The sequence below is a fragment of the Motacilla alba genome, chromosome 1 (assembly GCF_015832195.1).
Source record: "Motacilla alba alba isolate MOTALB_02 chromosome 1, Motacilla_alba_V1.0_pri, whole genome shotgun sequence".
Lineage (NCBI taxonomy): Eukaryota > Metazoa > Chordata > Aves > Passeriformes > Motacillidae > Motacilla > Motacilla alba.
In genome coordinates, this window is record NC_052016.1 from 58,807,852 (window position 1) to 58,821,614 (window position 13,763).

At 37.2% G+C, this 13,763-nt stretch overlaps 1 protein-coding gene across 4 annotated transcripts in view; it reads right to left on the bottom strand.

Annotated features, from left to right (window-relative positions):
- The window catches only part of DCLK1 (doublecortin like kinase 1), a 235,180-nt gene that overhangs the window by 59,220 nt on the left and 162,197 nt on the right, over positions 1 to 13,763 (bottom strand). For 3 of the 4 annotated variants that reach the window (XM_038152547.1, XM_038152557.1, XM_038152578.1), the window contains exon 6: positions 4,860 to 4,954. In XM_038152547.1, coding sequence (XP_038008475.1) covers positions 4,860 to 4,954 — 95 coding nt within the window. Of the gene's footprint in view, positions 1 to 4,859; positions 4,955 to 5,906; positions 6,654 to 13,763 lie in introns of those variants that run through there. The other variant, XM_038152568.1, reaches the window with a different exon arrangement.

The window sequence follows — 13,763 nt, forward strand, 5'->3', positions numbered from 1 at the left end:
AAGGTGTTTTGGGGGATTCTTTCCATATAGAACATATGAACAAATTGCAAAAAAAGAAATCCCTGTAAGACAAAGTGCAAGAAAAACATGAGAATGGGAAAGCTGATGGAGCCAGCTTTTGGGTTGACCATGAATGGATTTATTTTGCTTTTTTAAATTACAGTAAGATAGCCCAGACAAGAAATGAACAAATCTGAAAGCTATACTACAAAAAAGGACCAGCTAAAATGAATGCTTCGCAAATTTCAAATTGTGATCTCAATAAACAATGCAGGTTCATATTTTACTTGTAGGCATGAAATAAAATGGATTTCAGTACCTTAAAGTGGGGTTGATTCCCTAGAATGCTTATTCTGTATGTATTCTGCCAATGGGCATGTATACACACAGTAGAAGACATTAGACTGGCAGAGTGAAAATCAGATCTTAGATACATTTCTATTATGCTGCAAACTCTTATTCTGAATACTAACTAGTTAGTTAATTATTAAAATTTCTTTTGAGAATATACAGTTTGGGAATTTCTAATACATACTACAGAAAAAAAGAGTATTTTGATTTGCTAGAGAGGGTAACACCCCAAAATTTTGAATAATATCTCCCAGGTGACTGCTCTTGCTTCTGAATATTAAAAAAAAAGCATTTGGAATTAACAAATAAGGTATTTCTGAATTTTAATATTTAGAGAATATTTTTGCATTTCTTTTCATAATTCTATGATTGCTTTAAAGCAAAATCATTCACCAGATTTTAAAATTTCTGAATTTTAATATTTAGAGAATATTTTTGCATTTCTTTTCATAATTCTATGATTGCTTTAAAGCAAAATCATTCACCAGATTTCAGTGTCATTTTCTCTGCTGTTTTACCTGTCTTTAAATACTTGAAGGTCTTAAAAAGTTTTCCTTTCTGAAGGAAAAGCTATAATTAGCCAGAGAGCTGTGTGTCTTGAAATTATGAGGAGAGTCTATTTATTATTTTGCATAGATTTATAAGAAGAAAAAAATTGCTGAATCAGACTTCTTGGCTACATACAACTCAAAAAATCCTTATATACATAGAATTGAGCCTGTCTAATCAGTCAAGAGGTACCTTAAAACTAACTCCTTTTTATTCTGTAGGTTGCAATCTCTAAGAACATAGAAAAAATACTTAAGTTTTTTTTTCTAAATGCCATGTCACCTTTTCTGGGTCACCTTTTTGCAGTAGTAACTGTATTTGTGGGTAACTCAGTAACTCTACTTCAGTCTGCTATTTCAAACCCGAATTTCAAGTGTATTAATCCTCTGGGAAAAAAAAAAAAACTTCAAAAATTAATGATGTTCATAGCAATTTAAAAACTAGAATTTTACTTTCCTATTTAAGAATAAAGAAATAATTAAACTGCATGAAAGAGTAACTATAGCTCACAGCCTGCTAGTTAAAATATTCAGAAGCTGAAAATTGGTTGACAGTTAGCTAAGATAGCTGATAAATTGTTCCTAGCTCACTTTCAACTTCGTGAATTACACCCATGAAATAAATCTTTCAAATCTTACTTTCTTCAAATATAGACTGAGTTTCGCAGAAGATTATAAAAATATAACTTTCACTGACTTCTGAATTTCTGGAAACAACTCAGCCAATATACATATGCAAATGAGAAAGGATACATTTTATCTTTTTTGTATTCTGGCTTTTGAGGGTACAAAATTTTACCTCTAGGGTTACAAGAGTACTGTTTTCTTGACTATGTACCACAGGACAGTAAGTAGGTAACAGTATGTAAGGCCACATTTTTGCCCTTATTTACATCAATCAAAAGCCTCCCTTCAAAGGCCAGAATTCATTTTTTAAAAAGATGAGTGATGAAATGTCAGTAAGTAAAATGATTAATCCCTATATTAAGCTGCCTGATGCACTCCACAGGTCTTTACTATTCCCAGGAAGAAATCCCTGCCTTTGTGGACGTACCTTGCTTTGGTGCCTCTGGATTCAAAAGCCTGACCTCCTCTCAGCTGTACTTCCCAGGAAAAACACTGGCAGCCTGCCTCGACCCCTGGGCATTGTGATGTCCCAAGCCTACAACTCCCTCATAGCACTGGATGGGGATGCTGAAGAACTGATTGATTAGTTAGGGCAAGGTGAACCAGGCTAGGCTAGAGGAAATGTTTCTATCACCTTCCAGACCCAGTACCTACCACTGGCACCCCATGTACCTGATGGCATGAGAGAAGAAGAACTCCTGTAACTCTAAGTGCACAGAGAGAGGCACAAAACACTGCAAATTACAGAGCTGAACTGGCATCCCCAGGACCCAGCATCTTATTTCAGTTCTAAAGCAGTAGCTCCCTCAAACTGCAGGTAGAGAGAAAAACAGAACAGTCAGAAAACCAGCCACCACCTTCAACTCCAGATCATGGCTACAGCAGCCAACACTCTTCCTTCAGGGCAGGAACACTTCATCTCTGAACACAGGGGACAATATGGGAACCTAAATCCATCTCTTCGCCCTTGTATGTCTACCACAAGATACCAGCACTTCAGCAACCTCCTAGGGAATAAACCTCACCCTGCAACAGGCTTGTCAGCACTGTAGCTGAAGCCATTGAAGACAAAACAAAATGCATTTGGTTTAAATTTGGTTAATGACAATATGGTACATAAAATAACCTAAGTCAAATTTAAATAATAAGACACAAAAATCTGTACTAAAACTAAACAGAACACCATTTATATTGCTAACAAGGAAGTTATGATTTTCAAGCACTGCTTAATGCCTTATTTACTCATTGGAATTCATATTACAACCTTTAATGACACAATCATAGGTTTTTACACTGAACATCTATCTCATTCACTTCACAAGCTAAACATGAAAGCAGATGAAGTAAATTCTCAGACTGAGTGTAAAGTTTCCATCCCTGAACTTCTGAGTTGATTTTGTAACCTGAATAATGTTATTGCAATGCATTTTACATGATTGCAATCTATTTTTACATGAATATATTCCATGTTTCATCAGGTAAAAAAAATAAATCTGTCTAAAATAAAGCCAGACAAGCATGAAAGGTCCCCTACTGAGGTCAAGAGGACTGAATACGAATATTAGAGAAGAGAATTCAACTCCCTAACAATCTTAGTCTTATCTCTCCTGTAGTACACTTCAATATTTATTTTCTCTACAGTCAGCAGTCTGATTTTGTTACTGCTACATAGCACTTTGCATCCATAACACTGCCACTCCATGATCCTATTACACTTACACATAAAAAGAAGCCCATCTGCTCTCCTCTTCACATCTGAAAGTCAGAAATCTTGTGCCTAGAAACCTCTTGAGTCTAATGGTGCTGATCACATGGCTCCCACTCACCCATCCACAAACATTAGCAGAAAAACATTTCTTCACTGTGGGGAGTGAAGCTTCAGTGGTGAGAAAGTAAGTTTAGGAAAGTTACCAATGAAAAGAGACAGCCTTACAGCAAATGCAAATCCAATGTAAACTGGTATCATCCATCTAAACAGACGCCCTCACATCACCAATGTATAATTCATCTGGAAGACTCTTTGTTCCCTCTCCAGTGACTTATTAATGATTCATTAATAAGCCTTGAGAGCAAGAACAAACAGGTGGGGAAGACATTGCATTCAAGAAGATTTTAGCACCAGCTTACCCACTGGAACTCACATCTTTACTCTCTGTGTACCGGATGATGAAAACCATGACACTACCCTGAGGCTCCAAGCTGCTGCTCCCTGGCTGTCCCTACACTGCAAGATCACGGTCAGCCCCCGTGCCTGTAAACAAGTCATGGCAGAAACCCAAAGCTGTATAGATGGAGGTAAGACTTGGACATGCACCATTCCTCAGCTCCCTGGCATACATCAGATATGAAGAAGGGTCTGCAGGCTAGAAGGGAGTCGTGTCATGCTACAGCTATTCCTGATCTGGGTATCTGGGGAATCAGGTCTGCACCAGCTTCTAAAGTCAAGCACTGCCAATTTTGTACATAATCCCCTTATTTTGAGAGACATAAATTGTATCTTTGTTTAAAAACTGAAAAGGCAGAAAAAGCATGTGTTCAAACTCTGTTTATAAACAAGTCTGAGATACAGATTACTGCCTCAGGGATGCTTTCATTGAGAACTGACCACAGTTTAGAAAATAGCAGAAAATACATAGACATCCATCTTATTTCTTTTAAACAGATAAAATTAATTCTATCAGCATGTGGAGCTTTTGCGTTGAGTGAGTAATATTTTATCAGAGGGTTACAGCAGTATCATGGGCATTAGCTTAGTTCTGGATGCTTAGGAATATTGTAGATTACTCCATACAGGATAACTAGGAGGAACCTACAGCTACTATCAACTCTCATGCAGGAAAGTGATGGACAAGTCTCACATGCCTTGGTGCTGATAGTATCTTCACTGCACAAGGCTGTGATATCACAGCTAAATTCCAGAGAGCATTCTTTCACCTTGCTTCAAAATCAAAGCAGTCTGTAGGTTGTGCAAGTGACAATGCCCACAGTGAGTTAGGAACAAGAGATTTCTTTGACATTTTCTTTTAGTTGTGAAATATTCGGAAAAAGAAAGTGAAACAAACAAACAAACAAAAAGTTTTGTGAAAAGGGAGAGAAACCCCTGGTTTTTTCCCCCAAGGATAAACCAGTTCTCAGTATACTTAGCATTTTGACAGACACAGTACAGTTGTATTCCACTTCAGGGTGTTTTACAAACACAAGGATTGTAGCCAGGCTCTTCCACCCTATAGCTCTACATGCACACAAGGGATCAGAAGGGAGAAGACTATTGGATAATGGCTATGCTGGATTCTCCCCAGCCATGCTCAGAAATCAGTTTCCTTATTTCCTTACCCTCTGTTTCCGTAGGCTTCCTGGGCTGGTGGGAGATGGGCTTGGAGACTTCCCAGAGCGGGGAGTAGAAAGTTGGCTACCAGGGGTTCCATTCACTAAAAGGATAAGAAATTGAAATAAAAATTAATACAAGGCATTATTAAAGGAAAAAAAATTAAATCAACATTTTTCTTCAGTCTTTGTTGAACAGATTAATTTGCTTTTGCTTAATGTCTTAAACATTAAATATGGTAATTAAAAAAATAATTATTTCCTTAGATTTTTGGCTCATGAAGACAATTTTTTATACAGAGTGAAAGCAAATAATGAAAAAACCTGAAAAGACTTTAGTCAATGGCAGAGAACATGTTTTCTTAAACTATATTGTTCCTGTACTTTACTGAAAGTAAAATACTTCCCTTACTGAAAGTAATGGGGAACAAGGTGCTTTTTTAACCTTAAAAGACAAAATATATAAACCTTTTCATTCCATTTAACTATGGCTTGAAGTGCTGCCCACTAAAAATAAAACACATTATTGCTTGCAAGAACAAATAAGCTGCCTGCTTTTCACTTTTTGAGTGAGGACTCAATCATTTGAAGAGATTTTTGCAACACTATCTGACCCAAACACCACCTCAGACTTAACCCAGAAGGGCTTTCTGGTGGCAAATGAATTGGATATAACTCCTCCAGTCTGACTTAGAGGAAAGCATCACTCTCTCAAATAAGCAAGTTTCTTCACATATGTCAGTGCCTATCTCTATAGAAGCATCTTCACATGCACATGACATTATCCAGTAAATTAACAAAACAATGCCAGCAGAGGACAGAATTCTACTACAAAGTAATCACACGAGAGGCTATCAATAATATTCACACTGAAGCACTGACAGAAACACTACAAGGCGTGTATCACATATACATGTAAATATTCTTAAACAAGCAACTGTTCTATCAGAGTCTACATTTGTAAGTGCTAGGATAAAAAGAACAATCAGATTCCCGGATTCTGAATCTTAGGAGAATATCTACACACTAAGGATATCAACAAGGCATTTGACTTACCTTCTATGAGTTCTAACATGGACAAAATCTGACTGTTTAACCTGATAAGAGCAAGCAGCAAAATTCCTGCTCTGTACCAAGCCAAGCTGTAGCCAAACTGAGAAGCAATGGGATTAGTTAAGGATAGCTGGGGCTGCTCACAGAGTGAGCTGAATGCGATGCAGAATTCATAAGCAGAAGCCTTTTCTGCGTAAGGCTGACGTCTTCAGAGCAGCAGTGGGAGGTGCAGGTGCTGTCTTAGGGCTACATCAAAGGTGTCAATTAAGCATAATGCTGCTGCTTCACAACGCTGAGCCACCGCAACCCCCACTCGCTTTCCATGGAGCCCCGAAAGCCTAAGCAATTTTATATGCTGTGCACTGAATCATAATGAGGTGCCTTTGGGGGCAATGTAGCAAGTGACTCATCCGAAAATCAAAATGACAATAACTCTTGTAAAACCTTGGCTGACTGGCAATCTAGCAAATGCTAATTCCTTTGGATAATACAGTAGGCATTTTTAAAAGATTCTTCTTACTTTTTGAATAATACATTGTTCTTACTGGCTAATACTGGGCCCACACATTACAATGAAGAAATATGTATACCTACCACACCACACACATCAATAAAACACATTATACTGCATGATAAAGGATGATCACTTAATAGTGCTTGGGTGCTACGAGTGATCCAATCTCAACATCACTTTGTGCAAGGCACTGTTTAGAGTACAGGTGCAATATATTTACATAACTATAGAAACAACAAGATGCTCTAATTGGATATAAATAGGCTGTTTTTATAGAGAAACATTCCACTCATCCAGGCTTCAAAATATCATTATACAGAGGATAATGATTTGCACATATCAGCACTCATTCAAATATTGTAGTAAGCGTAGGGGAATGCACATGTATACGTACGTTCATACAGTATTCAGCAAAACAGACACAGATCTGTCCAAGAGTGATTAAAATCAAACTCATTACCGATATCATTGAAATAATTTAGGAAAACAGCAAGATGAGGACATTAAAAATGAGCTTTCTGGAATCTCAAACTTGTAAAGTTGTAAAATGTATCTTCTAAACATCCATGGTATAATTTAGAAACTAACATTAATCTCCTTCTACTCACACAGTGCTATTCCTCAAGACTGCTGAGTAACAGGACTAGTGCTCTGCCTTCTCTTTAAACCAAGCAGATACTCTTAGGTCTTACTGGCATAACCAAATTTAAGATAACAGATACATTTCAATACACCTTGTAGCACTAGGCACTGCTTCCTGTTCTTAATAGATTGACTCCTTCCCCATAACTTTCAACAATAGCGTTTTTTAGAATTACTATAGCAATCACTCTGTCCTGAACACAAAAAACTTGAGGCTACCAAGTGGAACCAGAAAAATAGTTGCAATAGTGTACTTAACTATCAACATATTTCTGTATTGATGTATATTATGTTGATGAGTATCTATTTAGGATGAGAAAACATAGTATTACCATAAATCCTAAAAATTTCTTACTTGTCACTATCAGAGTATCCAGAGTGTTTAAGCTAAGTTTGAATGATCTCTTCAACCGTGCTTTTAAAAGGAAAATATGATAGTTGTTCTTATTTTGGCCATGTAATATGTGAAATCGAGAGCACGATTAATGAATTGAGGTCCTCAGCAGATTTAAGTGAAGTTTTCTCACCTCCTTACCCATATCCAACATATAAAGGTGCCCATACATAAAACATGTACCAGGATTTTTGAGAGCTTACAAGAACTCCCTATAGAGAGCTGATTAGGAAACTCCAGAGATGGCAATTAGCTCTGGAGATGAGATTCCTTTTACCAATCTTTATGAACCTGTTGTATTGGCTTCTACATCTGAAGTAGTTTTCTAGACTTTATTTTAACCAAGTTGCTGTCACAACAGAAGTTGTATCATCCTGAAGCTATCATCTAAACCTGACCTGATGAACAATCTACTAGGAGCATTCACTGCAGTGTAAACTTCCAAAGCTACCCAAGACAAATTCTTCTGGATGCTCTCCATGCCTGGAGATATCTATTGGTATTATTGTTATTACATTATTCTTACAACTGATACTATTAATATAATCCTTAAGACAGACATCACAACAGGACAGAAATGGTAATTTCTGATATTTCCCAGTACATTCCAGGGGCCCTCTTTTTATACCTTTTTGTTTATGGCTTCCTGTGCTTCTGAGTCATTAGACTGAATTTGCAAATAGAGGTGATATTAGGTGCTGTCTAGCAGGAAGAGACTGCAGTGATTCTGACTCTCTTCCTGAACTCCATTCACAATCATTACACCATTCTTACATAAGCTGCTCATTACCAGAAAATATGTCAACAAATATGTGAATAAAAGCTATATGATTTAATAATAATACTGCAATCCTGATCACTAAACTACCCTAAAATCCATTTCTAGGTGGAATGCATTTTTGTTGGAAACTGCACAGTATCTGCACTGTGCACTGCATTTCTCACTGGCTGATACAACACATGTTCCTAGAGGGAACCTTGATGTAGATAAAGACATACGAAATTGGTAAATCACAGTTGTGATTGATCATTTTATTGAGTGAGGCAAGAGGCTTCTTGTCACTTTTATTCATAAAATGGCAAGGGTCACAGACTTCAGCTTAACACACAGCGCCCTCCCATCACCTTAAGAAAAAGATTTATCAGTTCAAATTTTCACCAGTGAAATATGTATTAAAAAGCTGCAACAATACCAAAATTATTGTGGCTACTCAGAGCAGATGTATGCAATTGCTTGGCTGTGAACTCCTTTCCACACTGTCCTCTCTTGCTGAGGATGTGCAACAGGGCAAGGACCTGTCTTTGAACTTGCTTTTCCAGCACCTGGCACACACATGAGGATGGAAAAACCCATAAAATAGAACACTAAAGCTGGACATCAGCATCTAATGAGATAAATGCAAGATAGGTTTTCATATGCTAATATAAAATAAATATTATAATATTTATGAATATTGTTATGATAATAAACTAGTGGAAATGTTGCAAGCTAAAGTACTTTGATGGCATTCCAAAAAGTAAATTTTGATAGAGCATATTTTCATTAAGTAATGGAAACAAAAAGCAAGAAAAAATGAATTAAAGCATCAAGTGCCAGTTTGAAAAGCCACCAGTACCACTGCAGTGTACTAAAATCAGTCTCCTAGAGAGTTGCCTGTGGATGTGCAAGCATATTGTACTCTATAAAACACAAAGATAACTTGGTGTGTATAAAGAAGTGGTTTGCCAAACACAAAAAGAAGAAGAAGAAAGTGTGAAGGGAAAGAGGACACTAAGGTGTGTGAAGAAGAAAGAGGACACTAAGGGAAAAGAACAGTGCATGCTTTTTTTGTAGCCACAACTTATGAATAGGAAAGTTTAGCTAAAAAATGATTTACACAAGTCACAACATGTGTAGATCATATTCAGCAACTGTTAGGAGATAATGTGAGATTACCATTTGACCTTGCGTCAATTACTTCTGTAGTTTTCAAAACAAAATTTTGTCCTTTCCAAAGGACAAAAGAATGTTGTCCTTTCCAAAACAAAATTTTTGTCTCGGTAAGATTATGTAGTTACAAGATAGTTAGGAAATAAACCATACCTTGCCTTTTTTTTTTTTATTCTGCTTTTGTATTTTACTTTTGTACATCTTGTCATTTTCGTCTTAACACCAAAAGACAGAGTGTGTACAGAGCACCACATTAGACAAGTGCCCTCAGTATGACTCCTCAGTGAAGACAAGGCTTTAGAGGTTCTACCTTAGCATGCAGATGGTTGAGAAAAAAAAGCCCAGATACCAATACTGCACTCATTTCAACTGGTGCTAAACTGTCCTTTTTATTTTCAATCTTTTGTAGAGTTTATGTCAAGAAGTTAAGCAGATAAAAGTAGAACATCCCTTTGCCACTGAAGACAAGGCCTGACAGACCCACACAGAACTTTCACCTGATCAACAGATCAGAAATGTCAGCAGAAAGGATCACCTACAGGTCAGGTTTACATTCCCCATCCCAGCAGGCACCAATATACAAGTCCTTGTTAGTCACTGGTACCCATGGTAGCCACACAGTCTAACCCAAGCTGTGCAGAGCTCAGTGGGGACTGTAAGCCCCACACAGGCTCTTCCACCTCAACCCAAAGCCACCAATGTCTGCACTAGCAAGCAGAGAAGTGCTGCAGACACACAGATACTGAAGGCATATCTTATATCTCAGAAGAAAGGAGACTGCCAGGAAAATGCAGTTCCCTGGAATCCACCAGTATTTGTTTTTTCCTCTAGTCTCAGAAGCTAAGTGCCTCTTTGGTTTTTTTTTTTTTCCTCCTCACTTCAGCTGATATCTATGAAACTGTCTGCTAATTTATTGTAGTACCTAATCAGGAGAACATCTATGTGTACATAAGACTTAATGAAAATCTGTCATCTGACTGTTTTGTCTAACTAGAAAGACCAGGATTCTCAAATCAGTCTGTTTGAACAGAGTACAATTTCTGAGCACGTTTCTTCATTTAGCATTTAACTTTTCATCCTTTAAGAGGGTTAAACTTGTCAACATAACCAAATCTACTTCTCTCACCAATTCTTGTTTTTTTACGGGGTATAAAATTATGAAAATTAATTTTTCACTGATTAGTATCAAAGACAAACACTATAAATAAAAAATTAAAAAGAAGCCAAGATCAAAGCAAAAATCATCTGGAAATCCCTAAGTCTGCAGGATGACTCCATCACTCCCATGGGTGTGTGCTCTTGGCTTTAGGAAAATTTTGCTTCAGCACATTTATTATACAATCAGTCAGCTGAGTACCTGTAACAGTGTGAATAAAGACAATATGATATGTCAGGTTTTTTTCCTTTGAGATAAAAAAGACCTTCTGGAGTCAGGTGGTTGCAGGAGGGCTGTTTCTGGGTAACAGCCTAAGGCTGAACTATCAGACTAAACAAAAACATATCCTATTGCAGAGGAACACCTCTACTTCTTTCTTTTTTTTTCAGAGAAAAGCACAAGCATCTGACCTAGGAAGACATACGTAAGATCCTATTTCCATATCCACTTTTTTCTTTAGGGAACATCTACAGTTTTGATCAGGCTTTAATTTAACATTCAGTTTCACAATTTATTTACCCAGGTACAATTTAAGAAAGAACATAGTCTTTGGTAACATGACCTACTCTATCCATTCCTCTCTACATTCCCTTTGTCATTTGGAATAGGTACATATCAACCCAGGTATTCTTGAAATAGTCACCTGTCACAATGTACAACCCAAACTCCTAAATAACTCTTTTTAAAACCAAACTTTAACATCTTAATTGATATTGCAAACAAGATTTCAAGCATCTGACATATTCTGAGTGATAACTTGAGGGAAACAGGAAGGGAGAAAAAGTGAGAAGGAAACAATTTTGAAGAAGGTGCTCAAACTGAAAAAAAAAAAAAAAAAAAAAGTAGCTACTTTTGTTGGGAGCAAGTCCTGAAAATTAGAGTTGGAATTTCAGAAGGTAAACCAGAGTTCACCCAAACGCAGCATCTTTCCTTAATTTAATGGACCAAGGGTACAGTAATTCCAGTCATCACATGCTGCTCTTGATTTGAATAAAAAATAATGATGATGAAGATGTAAGTGTTGCTGCTTTCTTTGAATCTATTACCTCTTCATCCACACTGAAGCTGCCACCAATGGTGTTAAATGGCAGCTAGACAGAAGCCACCAGCTACTGAAAATCCATCGGACATTCATAATTTTTGGACACCAGCAACAGGCTGATAGTCTCACCAAAATTAAATACCTCTTTTATTATGTACTTTCCCAAATATTATTTGATGGCAACAAAAACACATCAAAGTGGTTTACAGGCTTTAAGAAGACATCAGAAAAATTACATAGAGGTTGGATTATCTATTACACTTGAAATCAGACATCAGACTTCTGCCTGCCCAGGAGGTCACACTATCTTTTCTCTGCTTCTCTTCTTTGCCTTGTTCCATGCTTCTCTTCTCTATTTAGACTGAAAGCCTTTTGAAGCAGACAATATCTCAAATGGATTTGCAAAAAGCCAGAAAGCAATCCTCCTGCAGCAAGATTTTTGTCTGGTGGTACTGTTTTGAAACACTGTCAGATGTAAATAACAAACTGAAGAAAACATAATAACGGAGAAGTCAGCCCTTACACAGATCTTCCTAGCTGACTTGTACTCTTGGAAGAAAACATTATTCTGTGTTTTTATATAAAAATAGGATGCATCTGTTCTCAGGAGCCAGGGAGGCTATCAGGAAAATATAAGTACATTAAACATATGCTGTGTTACAAAAAAAAAATTAAGTGAAAAAACAAGGATGGAAAAAAGGTGAGCACCACCTATGTAAAGGCATAAATGCCTTTGAAATATGCCAAAAAATGGTGTAAATGCAGTAGTCCTTTTGCTCACTGTAGATTGCATAGCTCAAAAAACAATAGGGAGTGTGTGTTTCTCACAGATGGATGTATTTTACTGTGCCCTCAGCTAACCAGAGCACAGATTTGAACCTTTGTGGCCCTGATCACTTTGGTAGCCTCTGGTTTCATTAAGGGTCTTTTCCTGCAACCCTGCAGCCTGGTTTCCACTCACAGATTCCCCACTTAGCCCTGTGCTTCCACAGCAGTGTGTTCTAGAGCCTGTGGGATGGTCTTTTTCATCTTGTTCCCATGATGTTATTCCCATGGCCATATATCTGCAAAGCCTAGAAGTGCTGTTATGGTAGGTTCTGTATAGAACTTTCAGGCTTGCCAAGGAAGCTGTCTTTAGGGCCAACAGAAGACAAAAGGCACCTGCAAAAGAGTGAAAGTCACCCAAGAGCATTGGAACTGTCATTAAGAGTCCTTTATCCCCAGTAGCAGGTGAGACAATGAGGGAGCCACAGTGGCTGGTGGAGAGGGGACATTCAGGGTCTTTTGCCTGCTTCTCACAGAGTCAGGGGTCACCACAACAAGGTGAGACTGAAATGGAAAGCAAGGGCCTTCAAGCAGAATTTCCACAAAAATAATGTAACATTTCTGAGTTTATCTTCAAAGCACCAGTTTTGGTAAAATATTGTTGTTCCAGACTTACAGTTGCAAAAACAAGACACAGAAAAAAAACAAATGACCAATCCCTCCACAGGGATTTTGATTTCTGTAAGCAACTTCGGAAGCTATTGGGATGAATTTGTGAAAGTTTATCACCCCAAACTACCATCTGCTCAGAAAAAGGAACTGATGGACTTAATCCAATTTCTAAATAGTTAGTGCAAGCCAAAGTTTGACTTAATTCATTGACCACCTGAAATTCTGTGTCAAAAAGGGAAACAGTTGTTGAGGATGGCATTTAAGTGCTTAAACCAGAAAGACTGTATACATGTCTTAGCCTTGTTTATACATTTATTTCTCTAACAATGGAAAAATGGCCCAAGACATTGCCCTCATTAACCCTAAAAATGATGAATCCAAATCAGTTATACTGTTGAATACCTGCATTAAAGACTACACCATACTACAGATGCATACACAACAGAATAAAAGTTAACTCAAGGATATCTCTTCATATGACAATTTTACCAGTTTTAATACCCAGCTTTGAGATTTGAATATTTTTTTAACATAGTCTTTGTCTATGGAACTTTCCTTTTTTGGCCCATGTAATTATCCTTGTGTATTTTATTGATATGAACATTAATTTAAGTCTGAAGCAGAAATATGAATCCTTTTGTGCAATTAGAATGTGCAGACTTCTCAAAGTGCAGCAAGAATAAAAAAAAAAAACAAAAGGAGTAAAAATCTTTCTAATTAGCAACACACTCTTTTCCATTCACCT